Raw genomic sequence first — 22,500 nt, 5'->3', positions numbered from 1 at the left:
ACTTAGCAAATTGCTTTTGTTTTGTCACTTGTGTCCTTAATGGTCTGGACATACCAACAATTAAGATTATAACCTGCAATCACCCACTCCCTTCCCAAATGAAGCCACACATATCCATTGATTTATTGCAGGGAGACCACCACTACATATCTGTATTGACAGGTTGGTCAAGGAGAAAAGCAGCTAGAAAATAGCAGCCGCAATGAAAGGGGAATTCTGCAAGCAAACCTACTAGCATCTTCCTAGACACATTAGAGAAACAGAAAGTTTATATGAAAGGAACCATTTATCATCACTATTTCAGCACTAGACGAAGTGACACATACGGGTTGGTATCAAAATCCAAGCACTCACTATCTCGACCCACAGAATCCAGACAGCGACATTCCGACAGATCTCGGTAAGTATTTTAACCGTACCCCTACCCTTAACCCACTCCTCCCGCAACCTAACCTCAGTACTTGCCATCAATATCCCAACTGCATCCCATACATACACAATATTGAGACAAGGTGTTGTCACTGTTGTGGTACCAAAATCCTAACAGTCAGGATTTTATCGCCATCATCCCCAACAAATATGTATGTTCTATACACTATTAATCTGGTTGGGCCCTAGGGACCATTTCCTTGCATCACCATTGCAGTACAAGAGTGGTTTGGTTTTTTCTTTGCCTACCACATATCCTAATCTGCCACCATATATAAAATATAAAATTACATGGTAGAATGTAAAAGGTGTACAGACAAACGCTATTTAAGCTCCATCAAAAATAAAAAAAACACACACTTCCTTATTGTTGTGAACAGAGAGTCTGAAGGGCAACAATGTGATAAACAGAATAATGGCTTGCATAACCCTTAAGCCAAAAACAAATTGCCTAGATATTAAATTTATTACAATTTGAACTTATTCCAAGCAAAACCATAACTGTGTGCCAGGTATCCTCAAATAAATAAATTTTTTATTTTTTGATTTAAAGTGCAACAAAATGTATGATGTAGAAAAGCTTAATAGAAGTTGGCGTTCTCCTTTAAGACTGTAAATCAGATTTTTATGTCTAGATGAAAATAAATAGAAACTACACACCCTCTGAGTCATTAGGACTCAGGAATTATCTAGGAATGCAATATCTGGGTCATTTATTCAGGAAACTACACAGCATCGCTGTTATGGAGCCAGAACCACAGCAATAAATAAACAGTACTTTTATATGCAAAGTAGTTCAAAGTTCTGAAGACCAATGGTTGGTGAGACATAAAATCATTTGAGTCTGGGACAGTACTGTGGTTTTGTTGCAGACTAGGTGATTTGTTGTGCCCTACGGGCGCTCTTCACACCGTCGTAAGGGGCTATGCCCCCTTAACCCCTGCACGCCCATTGTGCGTGAAATCTTTGTCTTTTATGCAACAGGCTACGCCCCCTGAACCCCTGCACACCCTTAGGCTGTGCAATGGTTTAATAATCATAATTGTGTTAGTGGTTAAATACAGATGGGTCCACGTTTATCTTGGCCTTTAATAAGATTAACTGAGCAAGGTCAGTCAGACTTAGACCCCTGCTGTAATGACTTAATCCCCTGATGTATTGTTCTCTGTATTGTATTGCAGCTGAGAACAATAGATGAAGTGTTTATGTTAATAAACCATGGTGTGCCTAGGCGCAGCAAAGAACTCAAGTTAAAGGTGGACCCATCTGTATTGCACGTCACAGGGTGTGCGACGGTCAAGGGGCTGTGGCTCCTTGCAACGGCGTGAATAGTGGCCGCATGCCACGATGAATCACATAGTGTAGTACAGTCCCCGGTTTGTGATGCAGAAGAGCAGTCCCTGCTACAGGCCCGGTCAGCATTATAAAATGAGTTAGTAATGTATGCATGATAAAGTCCCAGATTAGTAGCAGCAAATTGCAATGCACTGTAGAGAATACACCCTAGTCCTGTGCAGTATAATGTATCATATGTATAGTTGCACAATTTAGAACCTTAACCATAGAGAAGTGGCTGGCTGTTGGCAGTGGGACCCAGCCGGGGTGGGCATGCATGCTGCATGGTAGTGTTTGGTAGTGTTTATGTAATGCCTCATACACCTGGGCTGCCGGCTGGTGCAATACTATGTGTGACACCCTGTTAACAACTGCGCCTCATTGGCTGTACCACAGCAGTACAAAGACTATGCAGTAACACGTTTACTATCCAATAGTATCTGAAGCGATGATATTGTCCCCATTACACCATAGCCCCAGCAGCCACCACGCTGTGTGTATAGCAGCAGCCGCCAGAGCACAGCAGAAGGCCCGATCCCATGATGTCACCGGCCGCTGCTGTCAAGCCATTGGCTGCGGCCGGCGTCCGTCCCTCGCATAGCCGCTTCCGCGCTGCATGTTCCACCGGGATCTGGGTCAAGTATCGGTGGCATGGTGCAACGCTGCTACCGCCCTCCGCATGCCACACCCAGCAGCCAGCGTCACTGGGGACGGGATGGGGAGCCGCGCTGTAACCCACAGGTAAGAAGCAGTCAGCAGCACGGCATATGGCTGCAGCCTGTGTATGTGGCCTAGTGGCTGTGTAACCTGTAGAAGGGGGGAGGGGGGGGGGGGGGGAGTGGAGGGAGAGCAGCACTGTAATACCCCGCTTATGGAGCAGTCACCACCGCAGCATATGGCTGCAGCCTGTGTTTCTGGCCCAGGGCTAGTAATGACGTGGACCTGTGGGAGGGGTGGGGGTGGGAGGTGTATCTAGCTCACAGTGATCTGTGATTCAGAAAGGCAGACCCTGCTAGAGCCCCACCCAGAGTCACAGAATCTCATATATAAAAGAGAGTGGTGCTGTAAAGCCAGATAAAAAATAAATAAATAAAATAAAAAAACAGTATTAGTCAAATATTAATCTTTCATTTCAAAAGGTAGTATTTTTTTTTTATTTTTTTTTTTAACTCTAGTTATGAAATATATACTTAAAAAAAAAAAAAAACACCATATAAAATCGTTTTGAGAGCAGCAGCGGCTGATTAGACCTCATGGGGCCCTAAGCAAGATACAGATTTGGAGCCCCTCAAATAAACTCCCCCCGGTTAGTCAGTGTATTTTAAATCTCTCTGAAAAAGCATGGCCTTGTAGGGAAGGGACATGACACACACAATAGTACACCCAATTCAAATTACGCCACACAATAGTATCCCATACACCTTGAGCTGGTGTCAGCCTGATATGCACGCCAGCATTTAATACCAGGAACGTGAGTGCACTATAACTCATCATCACATATCTAGATAAGAGAGAGACAGAGACCCCCAGTACAGTATGTGCTGGATACACCAACATACATTTCATGGCCTGGATGGCTTTCTCTGGCTATGGTGTGGTAAGGCAGAGCACACAGCAGAGACCAGGAAAACGGACTGCCGCAGCCCTGACAGACTGTGCTGCGGCACAGCGCTGACCCTATTCACTGCATGGTGCCGGTGTCCAGGCCAATCCTGCACTCACCACACTATAGTAAAAGGAATTCAAGATAAACTACAGCCCCCAGCAGACATTGCTGCCAGGAGCTCCCGGCAACAAGGAATGCTGGGAGCTGTAGTTTATTTTGAATTCCTTCACTATAGTAGTCCAGCACTGGTGTGCGATGGACACCAGCGTAAGTAAACTGGGTCCTGCTAAGATTCTGCCCTATCAGTCGTCCCCCTGACCGGAGACCCATTGGGCTCTACGTGGTAGTTTTGGCCGCATACCGGTAAATCCACCACTGGAGAGCGGCACTCTGCACGGTCTCCTATGCTGCATATACACTCCAGGCACTAGGACCAAGAGTCTGCAGGGAGGCACAACCTCCAACCTGATGTGCTACTGTACATGTGCAGACTGCAGCCATCATTAGGCTGGGGCCCCACACAGCGGTACAGCGGGTCCCGTTCAGCGGGAACCGCTTGGCCGGAGGGAAGGTTTGTGTTCACACGGATCCTGTTCTGCCAGATGCTGCAGAACGGGATCCGGCAAGTTCCACGCTGGGATTTCAGTTAGAACACACTGTGGCACAGCTGCACTGTGTGAACACATACATTTAAATGTATGTGTTCAAAATGAAATCCCGTCTTGTCATCTGGCTCAACAGCAGCATGCGGTGGTTGGATCCGTGGCTGCGCCACCACCGCATATGTGTAGATGGCCGCTTAGGAGTCCTTGTGCAGACTCCTTCCAGCCAAGCGGGTCCCGCTGAACAGGACCCGCCATAGCGCTATGTGTAGCCCCATAGTTACTGTGTAAGAGTGTCACAGCTGTACCTACAAATGCAGCCATGCTCATCTTACTGTGATGTGGCATGTTGCATCACAGCATGCTGCGACTATTCACAGCCGGTGACCGCTCCAATAATTCTTAAGGCCGTGTTGCAGCATGCTGCATCGCAGCCAAGATGATCATGGCTACATCCGTTGCTCCTGATGGGAGAGAGCTATTACCCTGTGTTTCATACCACTGTGGTTAACTTTGGCCCTCTCTGCAACCTGCAGGCCTTTTACATTTTGCTCCCAGTCTGTTGGCTACATGGTATCAATCTGTTTCATGTGACATTTTAAAAACAAAAATATATTATTCTTATTCACAAAAGCCTAATGAAGAGTAGAAATACATCGAGTCTCCCATCAGTGGCGTAACTAGATATTTTGCTCCCCCAAGCCAAAAAAATAAAAAAAATAAATAAAGGTTGTGTTGCTGGCGCCGGGCGCAGCCGCGGTAATTTCATCCGGGACTGGACGGCGGAAGTTGCGGGACCACCACCGAAGCAGCTCAGCCTCTTTCGGTCTCTACGACGGCGTACCCACCCTCCCATACACACACACACTGGAGCTCCGCCCTCACTATATTCTAGTTGGGCGGCCACTTGCGCTGACGCCCGCTATAGGCTTAAGGATTAGTCACGGTTCTGTCAGGCTTGTCAGTGTACAGTGGAAGCGCCCCCGCAACCCTGCGCCTCCAAGCCTTTGCAGTGGCTGCGGGGGCTGTCGTTACGCCACTGTTTCCCATACTCAAACATTTTTGAGCATGACTGAAATAGAGACCCCTTTTGATTTCTGATGGCTCAATGTACAAAACGTAAGAATTATTTCTTACATTTTTTTTTTTTTTTTTTAAATACTGTATAACATGACCTTCAGGCTATGTGTATAAGGTGGACGAGACAAAAAGCATTCTGTATTTAGACTTGGGTCCCATCCCCAAAAGATCTCATTATGGTGTGCAAATATCCCAAGATACGGAAAAATCCGAAATCCAAAATACTTCTGGTCCAAAGCATTTCAGATATGGAAGACTTAACTTGTATAAAGATAACCTGTATACAGCATTGAAGGTACACATGAAGGAAATACAGAAGAGACCTTGGCTATAAAAAGCAGCTCTGGTTTTTAAACGAGGAATGTTTACGTATGTACGTAACATTCATAGAAATGGATGATTCATGCCTAGAAAACTTCAGCAAATACCATCTGTGCTGTTTTTATATAGGTCACTAACTTGTTTCAAAGAAATGGCTTTAAAAGTACAGTATGTGCCATTAATTTGGCAAGTTCCAAATGCAAATATTTTACGTACAGTAGTTAATCTGAATGAAGAAAAAACATTTATTCGGTAGTCCGATCACAAAATGTCCTAAACGCCTGTTCTTTGTCTGCATTTGTTAGCATACTATAAATAAAACAATTAAGAGGGTGGTGCAGCAGAAATACGTCTGAACTGTACGTTCCTTAATGTGTAGGCAAGGCGCTATAGATAAGTAGTATCCACTGAAAGCATATTACTTTGATTTATATAACAGGATGCCCATTCTAATACCAGTGACTACGGGAAGCGGTTAGCACACTGCCAGTTGGGATCCCGGCAATCACAATATTCCACGACACCCATAGAGAAAGAATATAACCTGTGGCGAGCGCAACAAGCCACCATGCCCTCAAGGGGCTTTCAAGAACTCGCCCCACTGCCGGCATACTGGTGGTCGGGAAGCCGCTGCCTGTTTACAGACGGCCGGCACCCCGGTGGCCGGTATATCATACTGAATCTGTGACTACCATGACGTGGATGCAATAGTGTTTAAAGTTGAAAGAATTATACTTGGTACACACCTAAATCAATTGATCTGCAGATTTATCGAAAGCCGGATCGGGCAGTGTGCTGTGCATACACTGCCCGATCCGTCGGGGATTGACGTCATGAACTGGGCGGGCCCAGTTCAGCTGTCAGTCACCGCCGTCTGCTGCATCTTTTGTATGGACGGTCGCTGACCATCCGTACACACACCGAAGTGCCAATATATCTAACGATATATTGGCCATCAGCTGTGCAGCAGGCCAACGCGATATGTCTGAACGACGGAGTTCACAGACCTATCGCTCTTACACAATGGCTGACGGACCTGTGATAATCGGCCAGTGTGTACGCACCTTAAGAATGGATTGGATGGGTACAAATTGCATTAAAGTTTTGCTATTAGTCCGAATTGCTGGGTCTCTGGTTTTGACTTTTAACGATTGCAGCTTTAAAATGACATACATTAGCCAACATAATCTTATACCAATCTTTATGAACAGGTTTAGCATCTTAAGCCATTAGCGTATTTAGGTATACGATGCCAATTAAGCAATTCATCTTTATGGAAACATTGCTACAGGTCATAACCACAAAAATCACATTCCTAAGTTAAGAACAGACATCTGTCTATTAACCCCTTATTAGCTTACAGAGAAGAGAGGAGTGTATGTTTGATTGATGCGATAGCAAGCATTCGAGTCACAGGCAAGAGACAGTTTGGGAAACCCATCGTGATCAAAACAATTCATAGATATTGGCGATCTGCCACAATCCCCAGTAATCACTTTAGCTTGCACAAGTTTTATATGCTAGGCTCACATGTGAGTAAAACATGCTTGAGTCAGTTTGGAAAGTTTTGCAGTTTGTGACAGTAAGTCTGGGTCCAATCTGAATGGTTTCATTAAAATACCCGTTAATACAATTATTTTTATGTAAAGTGGGTATAATACACCATAACTATTAAACTGGTATCTGGTCGAAACGTTCAACACCATGATGTTGAAAAGCACACCCTGTCAATATCCTTAAACTATTATTGACAGTGTCTTGACACCGAAGTTTATGGTTAGGCACATGGGGAGAAATAATCACCGGAATGCTGCAACATCAGAAGTCCGCATCAGAAGTGACCAACATGGCTGCAGAGACGCGGACAACAACACTGGAGACACTGCCAGGGACTGGTTGTTGACAGTTCTTCATGTTGACATATCTTAGGAGACATGAACGTCAACATGGTCACTGTTGACATGCTAATCATGCAGATAGTTTGACCCTGTTGACAAGTCATACCATACCCATTGAAACTTAAATGGGTATAAAAACTCAAGGATCTTAATGCAAATGTAAAGTTTTGGAAGCTTAAATGCAATAACATAGTACCTCAGGGATGCAACAAATCCACAAATTATTCAAGTTATTCAAATTCCAATCTTTCTTACGTAATCAATAGGGGGGTACACACGGAGCGATGTTCAGCTAATTTCTAAGCAATCTGACTAGATTGCTTAGAAATTAGCTGAACATCGCTCCGTGTGTAGGGGTGCCGGCGACAGCGATGCGGTCCCACGCATCGTTATCGCCGGTGCTAGATTGGCCTACATGCAGGAATAATCTAGCAGGTCGCTCATTTCACCGCTGGGTGAAATGAGCGCCCCCCTCCCTCGCTCAGCACATCGCGCTGTGTGCTGAGCGGGGGGAGAGATGTGTGCCGAGCGGTCTGTGCTAGACCGCTCAGCACACACCTCTGGGGAAATCTCCCCGTCAGTAAGGCCCTTACCAATCACTAACCCGAACCAATGGCAAAGCAATCTATTGTGTTTCTTACTGGAGGAAGATGGGCTTTTAGGTGCGATAGAAGCCCAGCCTTCTAAAGAAGAGTTAAACAGTTGTTGCCAACATTTTACCTGTTTCTGGTTCTGAGCCCTCGTGTGCCTCCATCGGCGGGCTGAGTAGAAGATGAAGTAGCCTACGGTAGCCGCTGTGACAACGAAGAAAGACACAGAGACGAAGAAGATTGAATAGTGGTTCACCCAAGACCCATGTTTCTTTCCCACATCAATCACCATGGTCACCGGGATGCCACCCTGAATCAGCTGTATGATCTCCGTCCCTTTTAGATATCCAATCATGATGGCAACAGTGTCCTTTGTGCCTGGGAAACAGGGGGAGATAAAGTTTTTTTATTACAGTATTCAAATCTCAAGAGGTAAAGTCTGTGTTGATAAACCTCATCAAAACTTTTTTTTTGTTTTTTTAGATTAGGGCTTTGTATGTGGTCTATAGTAGCTGTTCAGAAATTAAAAGGTCATTAAAAGCTTTCTTCATTATTGTTGATATCTAGGTTCTACAACAGTAAGTGGAGATCCTTCCTAATAGTCTTTCATTACAGCTGGAAATTCTGTTTGGCAATACATTTTACTAAAAACCTTTCTCGGATAGTATTGCCCAAGTCTTGAATTCTAAAATATTGAAATCACATTTTAATGGGACATTCATTGAGAGCAAGAAATTCCAAGAAGCAAAGGATTTTCTAAGTTGCAATATCCTACCACCATCCACCACATGACAATGGAAATTCAGCACAACAGAGGTGAACAGTGATATTAAAGGGGTCTATTTACTAAGCCTTGGATGGAGATAAAGTAGCAGCCAATCAGTGTCATACTGCCATGTCACAAACTGTTTGAAAAAAATGACAGTTAGGAGCCGATTGGCTGGTACTTTATCTCCACCCACTTTATCTCCACCCAGGGCTTAGTAAATGGACCCCTTAGGCACTCCTCTGTTTGCTCAATCACTGGGTGTACCAGGGCTCTTTCACACCCTGTGCTGGACACCACCCTCAGAAAATATGACATCACAAAAAGAGGTCCAGATTGTGAGCAGTCATATAACTGGGACCTGCCAAGCGCCATTCCAACTATTACACAAGCTGGTGAATGGTGCCACTGGGGTGACTGTGCCACACTTTTGGCCTTGGACCCTGGATGGGCAGCACCAGTCACACTAGCTACATCCCTGCTCAACCATGCTACTCATCGAAAGAGTCATGTTCTATGTTTAAAGTATAAACTTATACAAAAAAAAATCAAATAAAAATGGTAGCTCCAAATATATTCCCAAAGGGGGGATAAAAAAAAAAAAAAAACACAGGTTTTAAAGAGCTTATAGTTTAGTTGTTTGGACCATAAAACTTTTAAACTTCATTAATATTTAGTTTACCTATTAAACTTTGTTCCACAATATAGCCATGCAGGGGTGTATCTAGGGGTCCGAGCGCCCCTGGCAAAGTAAGGGGCAGGCGCCCCACCCCCCCTACACACATTTGGAATAAGGTACGAGTATTGTAAATGGGGCATGGTTTTGTGGGGGAAGGGCGTGGACACAATAGTACTTCCAATCCAAATTATGCCACACACTAGTGTCCCTCATTCACATTACACCGCACAGAAGTGTCTCGTATTCACGTTACACCATCCCTCCCCCCTAACCCACCTTTCACACAGCCTGACCTTAACCCATACCCCCCCAAAAGCCTCTTCAGTGGTGCCCAACCCTAACCCACCCTTCCTAATCTCCACCCATGCAGCCTAACCCTAGCCCTCCTGCCCTCGCAGCCTAACCCTAAACCTCCCACGTGGCTTGCCAGTGGAGACTTTGGCACAAACTTAATACGGATTTTGGCATTCTGCATCGCTATCTATGTTGGGATGCCAGCATCAGCATTCCGACCGCCGGGATGCCAAATGCCGGCATCTTGACTGCATCCTGAATGAAATGCTAATGAGCTGCTGTGAGATGAGCCTCAAATGGACCCAGCCATTAACCAAACACCATTAGTTGGATGGTAGAAGTGCTTCCTGTTAGAAAAAAAAAACATCAGGTTGCCATCGCTTCCGAGATAAAATGATCAATTATACAATTAATTGATATACATTTCCTTGAACATGGCCTTGAAATGCGTAAGATTAGTATTTTCTTTATTACACTCAACAAGTTAAAGTTTTCGCTTACTACTTCCTTAATCTAACATGCGTGAAAATCGTGTAGTTTTCCAGGTAATACAGTCCCTTCTTCCAAACACTGACACTTTTTTATTATCTTCAACAACAAATAGATCTATAGCGCTGTGCTATATAACAATTGCTGTGTACCTGGTGAGAGTCTGTTACTCGTCAGCACCGCACTGCACTAGTGATCAGACTAGTGTCCGGCAGCACCGCGCTTGTAATCAGACTCACAATAAACTACAGTTCCCAGCAGCCCTTGCTGCCGGGAGCTCCCAGCAACAAGGGCTGCTGGGAGCTGTAGTTTATTTTGAGTCTGATTACAAGTGTGGTGCTGCCGGACACCAGCGCCACTCCAGCAGTAACAGACTCTCACCAGGTACAGTCTGACAGTACTGCTTTTCTATCCTTTGGCCGCAGGCGGCGCCCCCTCCTTGCCTGGCGCCCCTGGTGAGTGCCATCCTGGCCAATAGCTAGATACACCCCTGTAGCCATGCTTCAAAATGATAAAATCAACATGACCAGACAAGTCATTTCGAGGGATAATTATCAAAGCACAGACAGAGATAAAGTACCAACTAATCAGCTCCTGTCGTTTTTCAAACAGCCTGTAACATGGCAGTTAGAGCCGCATTGGTTTGTACTCTCTCTCTCCCCAAGCTTTGATACATTTCCCCCCTATGTTACAGTTCATATATGAAACTTGCTATTTTTAAAATGTATTTAAAATAAAAAGGTAAAGACTGCCCTATTCTGAGAACGGTCATCTCAGCTGGCATCACTAGCGACTAATAAATTAACACAACTCTATTATAAAAGGGATTGCCAGTGTTAAAAAAACAAAACCCCAAAGTGGCATAAAATTAAAGTTGTAGTACTAACGCCCAACTATCAGAGAAGCTAACAGAAAGATATAGTTTCCCAGAACCTCATTTGGACTAATCCTTGGTCAATTTCTGGAAGAAAGTGGTAAACTTTTTGCTGTTTGTAGGTCTGTTAGTACTGCTAGATGAACTGACCACATGACTAGTTTCCCTTTTTAAAAGGAACTATATTTTGCTATGAAACAAAACCACCTTATGGTAGATGGCAGCTACAACTTCCACAAACATGTGGAAGGAATTTATAAATATAAAATACATTTTTATATGGGATTACTGTAAGAATAAGTAATGCAAAGTTTTAGCCAGTCTGGAGTGACAGGATAATAATATCACTCTCCTATTACACTATTTTGGAGAGGAGATGCAGTGGAGTCTTCTCCATTGCCTAGGAGAGGAGACGATCAGGATATATTGAAGACTGTTAGAGTCCAGTGTAAACTGATCATTACAGTTCCAGTTGCCTTGGAGAGTTCTGTTAGAACCAACTGCACTATTCTTTTGACACATTGCCTTACATCATTACTTTAGGGAGCTACATTTTGCAAATAAAAAGTCTGAGAGATAGGCTCCTGGAGTACAATTACAAAGCAGCAAGTGTGAGCTCAGTTTAAAAGCAGCAATAACATTAAGTGCAAAGCCCAACATGTTTGGCACAGCTTTAACATTCTGAGCTCAGACCTGCCACTTTGTAAAACATACCCCTTTGAGTCAGCGACTGCTCTACAGAGATATATACAATATGAGAATAATGGTGAACATACTGTGAGTAGAGCAACAAGAACTACATTACAGGTATGACTGGTGGTAGGCTATTGAGACCAGGTACTTTATTTGAAGTATAAACACCCAGGTACCTGTAAAGAAAGGAGACTGAATAACTAGTGACAGAGAGCTAGAGCGGACACCAGTGATGAACAGTATTAGATTCTGTTCCTGCAACCACGTAAAGTGGTGGAGAAGTTAAAAAAAAAAAAAAAAGGAAAGTAAAGTCAATGTCAGATGGTCTGGAGAGGGAGCCAGGGGGTGGGGGGTGAAGGGGGATACATGTAAGGGGCATAGACTGACTATGGGGGCTGCTAGTAGTAAGTTTGCTATACATACTGTAGAGAATATATATATATATATATATATATATATATATATATATATATACACACATACATACACACACATATATACATATATATATGTATTCATGTATAGTTTGTCCCTGAAGACGGGGCATGTTCCCCGAAACGCCGTAGGACTATAATAAAAGCTCTTCACTTTGCCTAATCTCGTCTGCTGAGTGCCGCTGCTTTTTTCCTGCAAAAAAAAAAAAAAAAAATTATATATATATATATATATATATATATATATATATATATATATATATATATATATATATATATATATATATACACATATATATATATATATATATATATATATATATATATATATACATATATATATATACATATATATACACACACACACACAGGTTGAGTATCCCATATCCAAATATTCTGAAATACGGAATATTCCGAAATACGGACATTTTTTAGTGAGAGTGAGACAGTGAAACCTTTGTTTTTTGATGGCTCAATGTATACAAACTTTGTTTAATACACAAAGTTATTAAAAAATATTGTATTAAAGGACCTTCAGGCTGTGTGTATAAGGTGTATTTGAAACATACATTAATTGTGTGAATGTACACACACTTTGTTTAATGCACAAAGTTACAAAAAATATTGGCTACAATGACCTTCAGGCTGTGTGTATAAGGTGTATATGTAACATAAATGCATTCTGTGCTTAGATTTAGGTCCCAACAACATGATATCTCATTATGGTATGCAATTATTCCAAAATACGGAAAAATCCCATATCCAAAATACCTCTGGTCCCAAGCATTTTGGATAAGGGATATCATTCATACATACATACATACATACATACATACATACATACATACATCTATATCTTATCCTGGGATTCTAATGCTATGGCAACTTCAGCATCATACAGCATAATCCCATCCTATCGGTGACTGACTGGAGTTGGGACATAATGCCACACACACACGCACACTTTCTCTGATTGAAGTGATGTGGATGAGACCCTAACTTTCTTCCTATCCACTCCCCGACATGATTGAACCCTAAAGAGGATACCTCCTTCCCACCCACCCTCTCTAATTCTTCTTCAGACACCATCGCAACTTGTAGGCATGCAGTCAGTGCTGTTTTCCTCAGGAGCTCAGTGTCCTGTCAGCGGAGACAGAACTATAAACTTCAAGAGTTGGTACCTACTCGCCCCCCCCCCCCCCCAGCACACACACACACACACACACACACACACACACCTAAGTCCCACGAAGCAGGGAGGCTGTTGCCAGCAGCCTTCCTGTGACCTATTACTCCATTTTTTGTTTTAATAAAGAAAACTCCTAGGAGCTCCCCTAACTGTGACTGGCTCCTCTGGGCACATTTTCTAAACTGAGTCTGGTAGGAGGGGCATAGAGGGAGGAGCCAGCCGACACTATTAAACTCTTAAAGTGCCCATGGCTCCTAGTGGACCCATCTATACCCCATGGTGCTAAAATTGACCCCAGCATCCTCTAGGACGTAAGAACAATAAAATTGATTATGCACTGTTTTTATAGGACTAATGAAGTGGGCAGATATTTTGCAAAAGAAAGAGGAGAGTAAAAAAAAAAAGGAGGGAGTGGCAAATCTTTCATCTGTTTTGGGCCCACAATTTCTGATTGCAGACCTGGGTCTGGGGCCCAGCTTTTATGTACTGCGATACCACACCTGTGTCAACTCGGGTATCAAAACTTTATACTTGCATGTCAAGGACACTTCACACTTTTACCCCACAGAGCCTAAGAAGGAGTAGAAAGGGGCCAGTATGCTGGCAGCGGGGTGACCGCAAAAAGTTCCGTTGTGGACTCGCTGCGGGCTCAGTGGCTCACCACAAGTTCTATTACCACTGTATGGGTGTCATGGACACCCACAAGTGGGAATAGCCCCTATTTGCCGGGATTCCGGCTGTTGGCATTCCAACATCGAGATCCTGACAGATGGCAAATTATCTGCATCCCGTAGAAAGACCTAGGACAACTTGAGAAAACCCATGGGCATAAACCACCTTCATGAACACAGTAAGCCTAGACAGGAAATTGTACTTTGTGATCTGGTAAGCTGCAGAACTCATGTAATTACTTTAAATGTAATCACTTCCAGATAATGCAGTTTATAATGAACAATGATTCATATCAGAGCAATTACCCACTAATTTTTTTTCCCCTGATGTGCAATAGATAGGTGAAGCTTGACTAAGCAAACATTGACTTTTGTAAATGTGCATGGGAAGAGCAAATGTATCATGAGCTTAAAAGGATTAAGACAGGCGACCTTGTAGAACCAGAGGTATACGTAAACGGAACAAAAAGTCATTGTTTACATACAGCATGTTCTTCAGACACAGAATTGCTGTTGGAGAAGAGTTGTATACCTAGATTTACTTAATCCAAAAATGGAATATGCACCGCTAGTTCTGAAGAGTGACACGCAGTGAGATAAATGGCTGGGGAGCCAATAACTAGTGTCAGAGCCAGATTTACACACTATCTATACCTATATCTCCAAGGGGTCATCTTGGCATTATACAAAAGTGACATTCTGCTGGGAATTTGGAGAGTTTTGATCAGTGATGTGTGCACAGGGTCGGCAGTATTCTCCAGAATTTTGACCAAAAAAAAAAAAAAAAAAAAAGGAAAAAAAGAAAATAGAATAATACAAAGATATGTAGAATATCTTCTATGTATTTTTCCATATCATTTTTATAGTAAATACACTAGCGTATGACAGGAGAGGCTCTGCCTCACCTGACTGCACGTCACCGGTGCTGAGGCATTAAACCCTATTATTGTGGTGATGTACCAGGATGTGGTAGGGCATACAGAGCCTTCCAGTACCACAGCAGAAGGAGCACTAAAAAGGCTACCTACACCTGTTCCACTTCCACCGCAGCACTGGTGAGTTATGAACATTTGTTTTATATTAAATTCTATATATTATTAAATCTATGGGCTTCATTCAATTCAGCAGTAATTGAACAGCCATGGAAAGTTACATATACTGCAATTTGGTTAATACTCAGACAGAGACAAGCAAACATGAGTGATGAGCAATGCATTCAGCCAGTTTATTACCGGCTTGCAGAGTGATGGGTAGGGAAGATTCTCCATACCAAACCCAATAATTAAGTTGGGACTAGAATCCATATGTTTAACTCCTGCATTTGCTTTCAAACTACAGAGTCAAATTCAAAGCTTGCAATATACACATTTCCTATTCAATGCCCTGGAAAACGCTACACTGCAGGTATGGTCCAGGTTAGCAGAGGAGGAGACAAAATTGGGAGAGAGAAAGGGAAAGCTCTAGTGCCCTCTGGCAGAACACAATACATAACATTGCTGGAACTATGGAATATTATGGTATTCCATAACATTATCCCAAACAGCACAAAATAAAAAAAATAAATAAAAAGTTACAAAATAAAAAACAAAAAACACCCCGTTACGTCATTAAGGCAGAAGGTCGACTATATATCGATATGGCCAACATTTATTTAGTAACGGTTATTGCTGGAATATTTTGTTCTGTTTTAGGGCTGTGATTAGTTTTCTGCAATGTCTGGTCACAGACATGACAGTAGAATACAATACTCCAACATCGCAGATTTTCCTGTGCGCCTTTATATCGGATGAAAATATCAAGTTTTCAATGTTAGTGGGTGCAAAGTGCCACCGTTTAGTCCAGACTTTGCTCTCACTGAGTTGCCTCCATAATTTGCTCACAGAGTCTGGGAGACAATAGCCGACATCATACTGTTGGAAGAGGTCTACTAGTGTTCAGCACATTAAATGATATGAATGATCATAATATTAGTCTCACATTGGTCACCGAGAAGAGTCCATTACTCCTTTCAGATATAACCCTGCTAAGAACTTGGATACAGAACACAGATTGAAGATGGGGGTTCTAGTGCTTCACACCTGGGTCATGGACCTGGATTATGTCCTGGTCATCATGCTTCACACCGGATTCAGGTCTTCAAGTGACCCGGGTCTTCCATCTAGTGGTGGACGCTTGGAGATGGTGTCATCTCCAAGTGCTACTGTGGCTGCCAATGAATTTTTTTGACCTGGGTCATACTTTTCACACATAAGCTGGGGCACTGGCCTGGGAAAACCCTGGTTGGTTGCTGGGTGGTGGACCCAGGACTGTCAAACCGGGCCTGACCCTTTCAGACATAAGCAGGACCCGGCTCGACTTGTCGTGCCCCAGAAAGTTCCTGAGTTTTCGTTTCTGAAAAGGGCATTTGACAACAGCGAACTTAAATGCTCAAGTTTGATCAGCAGAAAGAAATTAATAAAAATTATTTGTATCTGTAGAAATCTGCATATTAATAACTGTGAGGCATTAGGCTACCCATCTGGCTATACTACTAGGTTACAATTATTCACCAATACTAACATGCTTTGCAGTGGAAAAGTACATCTGAAAAGTAAAAAAAAAAAAAAAAAACCACCACCACCACACACCTGAATTTCTCATACATAGAAACATAGAATTTGACGGCAGATAAGAACCACTTGGCCCATCTAGTCTGCCCCCTTTTTTTTTTTTTTATCCTTTAGGCAATCTTAACCCTTTTTGAACCTTAATTCTGTGAAAGGATATCCATGTGCCTATTCCAAGCATGTTTAAATTGCTCTACAATCTTAGCCTCTACCACCTCTGATGGGGAGGCTATTCCACTTATCCACTACCCTTTCTGTGAAGTAATTTATCCTTAAATTTCCCCTGAACCTCCCCCTCCAATCTCAGTGTATGTCCTCTAGTTCTAATACTTCTCTTCCATTGAAGAATGTTTCCCTCCTGAACTTTGTTAAGACCCTTGATATATTTGAAAGTTTCTATCATGTCCCCCCCTTTCCCTTCTCTGCTCCAAACTATACATGTTAAGATCTTTTAGCCTTTCCGGGTAAGTTTTGTAATGTAGGCCATGCACCATTTTAGTTGCCCTTCTTTGTACACTCTCTAATGTATTTATATCCTTCTGGAGATATGGTCTCCAGAACTGGGCACCTCATGCGTTAATATCTGCTACAGATACAACAATCTGTATTGGTAAAGGCACAATGTAATGAAAGGTGGAGGCATGAAAATCACGTTGACGTATCACATAAAAAGCACCTAAAGCTCCCTCATTAATTTTCATAAGTTTACCCATTTTCCCAGGCAGTGTGTGAGAATACATTCTTATGCCTGGATTTGTTTAGCTGTGAAATACTGGAGGTTGCAGTAATATTTGTTATTCAATTAGAAATTCATGTCAAGATGGCAAGCATATCAAAAAGGAACAACTTGCGGCTTTTAGGCGAGAACCATTAAATAATCCTTATTAATATAAAAAATGTCAGGACATAGGACATCCTTCCTGGTGAATACTTAACATTTAGAGATGTTTAATTAGAATAATTTTGCCAATAAAGACAGGTAATGTTTTGCGACATTCTAAAAAGCAGAGAAAAAGTTTAATGATATATAGTAGGACAGGTAAGTTGGGTGTTGTGTTAATGGGAAATGGGTTTTTGAACTTGTAGATTGTTGCAGAAGTGTTTTCTTACAAATCTTTTACTAACACACACCACAACAAATTATATATATATATATATATATATATATATATATATATATATATATATATATATATATATATATATACACACACACACAAAGGAATCCTTCCCACAGACCAATGTGGTACTGGGTGGAAGAAAAACAGGCGGCACTCCAAGGTCTTTCAAAATAAACTTTGTATTGAAAGGTTACAGCATGGTGCAAAAGCAACGTTTCAAGACCATTGCGGTCTTTTCGTCAGGCTGTGCTTTGTGAGAGAAAAAAAATACAATTGACTGAACCATATATATATACATACACATATATATATATATATACATATACATACATACATACATACACTTTCTAATGTACCCCAAAATATAAGCACTGTTATTTGCTGAAACACACACGCTGGCTATAATTTTTCACTTCATTGATAGAAGTACTTCACACTGTAGCGTTAACACATTAATGCACACAATTAGCCATTTTTAATTGCATTGCACAACCACGGATAGTTCTTTGCTTCACTCAATATATAAAAAAACATCTTATTATAGAACTTTTTATGATTGAGACATTTTCCAGATAAGGATAAAGGCCATTTACACCACTTCTGTAAAGACTAAGACTCATTGCATTTGCATAACATTTGTTTAAAGCTGGGTCCATAACATTACTTTTGCAGGCAAATAAACTCCACAAAAACAAACAATTACAACATAAATTTAAGTAAATGGCTACATTACTTTGAATCACCGTCAAAACAGCCGTTGCAATTAGTAAATTGTATATTTACAGAGAATATATTTCACAATTGTATCAGTCCCTGCTTTATTGACTAAATTCACCAACGTCAGTTAACTTATACCCCTTTCAGACATGCAGCTAAATACCAGGTTTATGCACATGAAAGCACATCAACCTGGGATTTCTGCATGTGTGAAAGGACAAAACCTGGGAGTTAAGGGCCCCATACACTAACGCAACATGTCCGACCATCATGTCGCAGTCGATCACCCCGGCAGCCTCCCAGGCGGTCCTTTTGCATGCTATGTATCGTATGCGATCCCAGCCATGCCTGCAGGGTTGGACATGATCATTAGTGCAGCACATTCAATCTAGGGGATCCGATCCTCACGGGAACGCGGATCGGAAACACCTCCAAAATGCCTGATTTCACCTGATATATCGGCCCGAAATCGGATGAAATCGGGCATTATTGTTCTAGTGTATGTGGCCCTTAAGTCCCAGGTACCTGACCTTGCTCCCGACTCGGGTCACGGAGCTGGTACCCAGGAATTTGCTGGCTGCTAGACCCGGCAAATTCCCAGGTCACATGTCTGAAATTGGTATTACTAGTATATTTTTGATCTGCGGAAACTCACAAAAACATAGTGCGAACATACCACCACCACCACCACCACCACACAGGGAGTGGCCTGGTCAGATTCAAAACCATGGCCCTGGTATGAAGAGGCAGGGTGGGTTATAGAAGGTCAACAAGAGAATGTTCGAGAACTCTTAAGGGGAGGGGGGGGGAATTCAAATGTTTGAAAAGTCGGTTGGGTGTCTGTTTTTTCCTATCTAATATACAGGAGAGAAAAAAAAAAGAAAAAAAAAAGACAGACACCCAACTGACTTTTCAAACATATGAATTCCCCCCTTAGTGTGTTAGCATATTGCCATTACTATTGACCATATGACTGCATCACTAGGCATTGTGTACAGATTTAATCTTGAGCCATTTGTTTTATTGGCCAATTTATTGTTAAACGTTCTGATATAGCGTAGCAAATTACGTCTCGTTTTACAATGGCTACAGGTTGTACTTCTGTGTATTTATTAAAATAAAAAAAAGTTGCAGCACAAAATAACACAAGATCTAAAAATACAAAAAAATACAAAAGATGACTAACCTAATAAGTGGGGTCAGGGACAGGAGTATTGTATTTAAAAGATATATAAAAAGGAAAGGGGAGTTTTAAAATAAATAAATAAACATACACACACACACACACACACACACACACACAAGGCCCCCTGGGTGGGCATATGGCGATCCCCCAATAGCAAACAGGAACCAGGCGGCACTCGTTGGATCTGATGAAAAAAGTTATATATTGAAAGTGGAAAAGTATAACTAGCAATCCATCCGAATTGGAACCAGCACTAGACCAAGTTATAAAAAGATTTATGCAGCGTGGATACCACAAGAAACAGCTTGTAGATATTAAAACTGAGGTAATGAGTATATCAAGAACTACATTACTCTCACATACTTCTAAGGCGGTCACCAACAAAGAAAGAATCCCTCTAGTGACAGAATTCACCACCGCTAGCTTGATCATGCCAACAGCCACACGAGCACTGTGGCCAATTGTCTCGAGTAACACTTCCACGCCATGTTTCCAAAATACTACAATCATGCCCAGTTACAAAAGGGGTCGTAATCTCCGAGACCTACTGGTCAAAACAGATGTGACTAAGTGCAAACGAATGACGCAAAGAAAGGGTTGTTTCAGGTGTGCATCATGCACAACTTGCAAATTTCTAATAGCAGGATCATCTTTTGAACATCCTATCACACACTAAAAATTCTGTATTCAACATTACCTCACATGTTCCACGCAATTCGTTATCTACGTCCTTCAAAGTCCATGCGGCTTATTGTATGTCGGACAAATGATTAGAATGTTCAAAGATCGTATGGCGTTACATCGCTCTGCCATTAAGGCCGCCTTAGAGAACAAGGACAATGACCAACCAGTGGCACGACATTACAAAGCTGCGAAACATCCACTACATCAAATCAAGTATATGATTGTGGATCATGTCCCTGCCTATACCAGAGGAGGGGATAGGGCCAAAAGATTGGCACAGAAAGAGACACAGTGGATTTACCGCTTGAACTCTCTGGCTCCACACAGGTTAAAATTAACAGATTATCTGGAATATCTTTTATAATATTATATATTCCTTTATGTATGCATCCATATTTTTTTATGCATAGGTATAGCAGCATCTCAGCATACTTCTCCGTTGATCTCCTGTCAGTGAGCATCCAAGTTTTGAGCATAATAAGTAACCAATGATGATGGAGTCAATTACAGCATAGTATCCATATGAGTGTTGCAGCCTGATATGGGATAGTCTTTAACATTATCGTCACTTTATTATTGTCACGTCAATATCCCTATCACATTGATTCACGATATTGCTTCACTGTATGTGTATTCACAATTTTGTCCCCTCTGGTTATCCCTAGACGCGGCTGCAAGCGGCTTCCGGCATCCATGGTTGCCCGGCAACAGAGGGACGCCACCGGACGTGACTCAACCACCGGAGCCGCCCGGATGTCCAGCCCACAGCCTGCAGACGGGAGCCAGCGCGAAGGGGCTATTTCAGACACCTTTAAAAAGGTAAGCGTGCACCTGCACTGTTTATTCACAGCATGTCACCTTGAGAAAAACGCCCTGCGTGGCCGTTGAAACGTCGGTTGATTACCATTCTTTTTTCCACTTTCAATATATAACTTTTTTCATCAAATCCTACGAGTGCCGCCTGGTTCCTGTTTGCTATTGGGGGGGGGGGGGGGGGAAATCACCATATGCCCACCCAGGGGACCTTTGTGTGTATATTCCATTTGAGGAGGGCACCGTGGTTATTCTTATTTATGTGGAGTGCCTAAATATATATATATATATATATATATATATATATATATATATATATATATTTATTTGGCCTGAGGAAAGGGCTGATGCCCTGAAACAGCTGTAGCCTTCAATACAATTTCTGTGCAATATACTTGTCTTCAGTGCCGTTCATTCTTGGAGCTGTATGTATTTTTCTGATCTGGCACGGAGCACGCTGCTTCTAAGAGCCTGGGAGTGGCGATTGTTTTGCAAGGAGATATATATATATATATATATATACTTTTTGTGGTAAGACTGGAATGTCTGACCCATCAAGTCTTCCTTAAGCTGTGTACACACAGTGCAATGCGCCGTACAGGCCAACTATTTGATGTGGCCGGAGCTTGGCCTTACCGATATAGTCAATGTTGGGCTGCCTGCACAGTCTATTTTTCCTTGCAATGCCTATCCCGATCCCGTGGGACCGCGCATTGGCATCGCAAGGACTATACTCTATAGGACTATATACAGTCAAAATCAAAAGAAATCACACCGTGTGTACAGACCTTTACTTTTCAAAGTAGCCCACTTAAAATGATAGGTGGACACCCCTGTTTTAAAGGCGTTTCCCCATTACAAAATAATTACTCCAGATACCATTTTACAGTCCTAGCATTACAGTAAAAAATTACAGATCTATTGTGAGTCATGACACAATCACTGTGCAAGTCACTAATGCAGTCTTAGCGATAGCCATCAGAGCCCATTAAAATAAACCCTTAGCATCACATAAGAGGCTCTGAGGAAAACACTATAGATGTGCTACACAGTCTTGCCTCAATGTAATTTCCCTAGACAAAAATATAGAATCTCTACTTCGTATAAAATGTTTGTTTGGGCTAATCTCGAGAACCACTGGATGGATTTTGATGCAGTTCACACAGTTCTAAACATTTCTTGACAAATGTGCTATAGGTGTATGAAACCGTAATCTACATCAAAAGGGAGCCAAGCAGTGATGATTTTAGTGAAGCAAGTCAAAAGAAAAGAATGGCCTTCCAAGCGGTCTGATTTGACTTACGCTGCCTAGACCATTAAAGATATCTCACAACGATGGACTTTCACACTATGTAGAGATTGATATGTGCTACCCAGTTTCTGCTGAAAAATTGATGCAAGCCCTGTTTACGGAAAAACAATT

At 42.1% G+C, this 22,500-nt stretch overlaps 1 protein-coding gene and 1 long non-coding RNA gene across 3 annotated transcripts in view; one reads left to right on the top strand and one right to left on the bottom strand.

Moving 5' to 3' along the window:
- The window catches only part of RNF128 (ring finger protein 128), a 372,908-nt gene that overhangs the window by 93,539 nt on the left and 256,869 nt on the right, over window positions 1–22,500 (bottom strand). For both annotated transcript variants that reach the window (XM_063937364.1, XM_063937363.1), the window contains exon 2: window positions 7,992–8,239. In XM_063937364.1, coding sequence (XP_063793434.1) covers window positions 7,992–8,239 — 248 coding nt within the window. The remainder of the gene's footprint in view (window positions 1–7,991; window positions 8,240–22,500) is intronic.
- LOC134949034 (uncharacterized) overlaps window positions 11,689–22,500 on the top strand; it is a 17,502-nt gene continuing 6,690 nt past the window's right edge. Inside the window, exons 1-2 of the long non-coding RNA XR_010183087.1 lie at window positions 11,689–11,770; window positions 20,930–21,083. This is a non-coding gene — a long non-coding RNA (uncharacterized LOC134949034). The remainder of the gene's footprint in view (window positions 11,771–20,929; window positions 21,084–22,500) is intronic.

This window comes from Pseudophryne corroboree, chromosome 8 (genome assembly GCF_028390025.1).
Source record: "Pseudophryne corroboree isolate aPseCor3 chromosome 8, aPseCor3.hap2, whole genome shotgun sequence".
Lineage (NCBI taxonomy): Eukaryota > Metazoa > Chordata > Amphibia > Anura > Myobatrachidae > Pseudophryne > Pseudophryne corroboree.
This window is presented reverse-complemented; position numbering and strand designations above follow the sequence as displayed.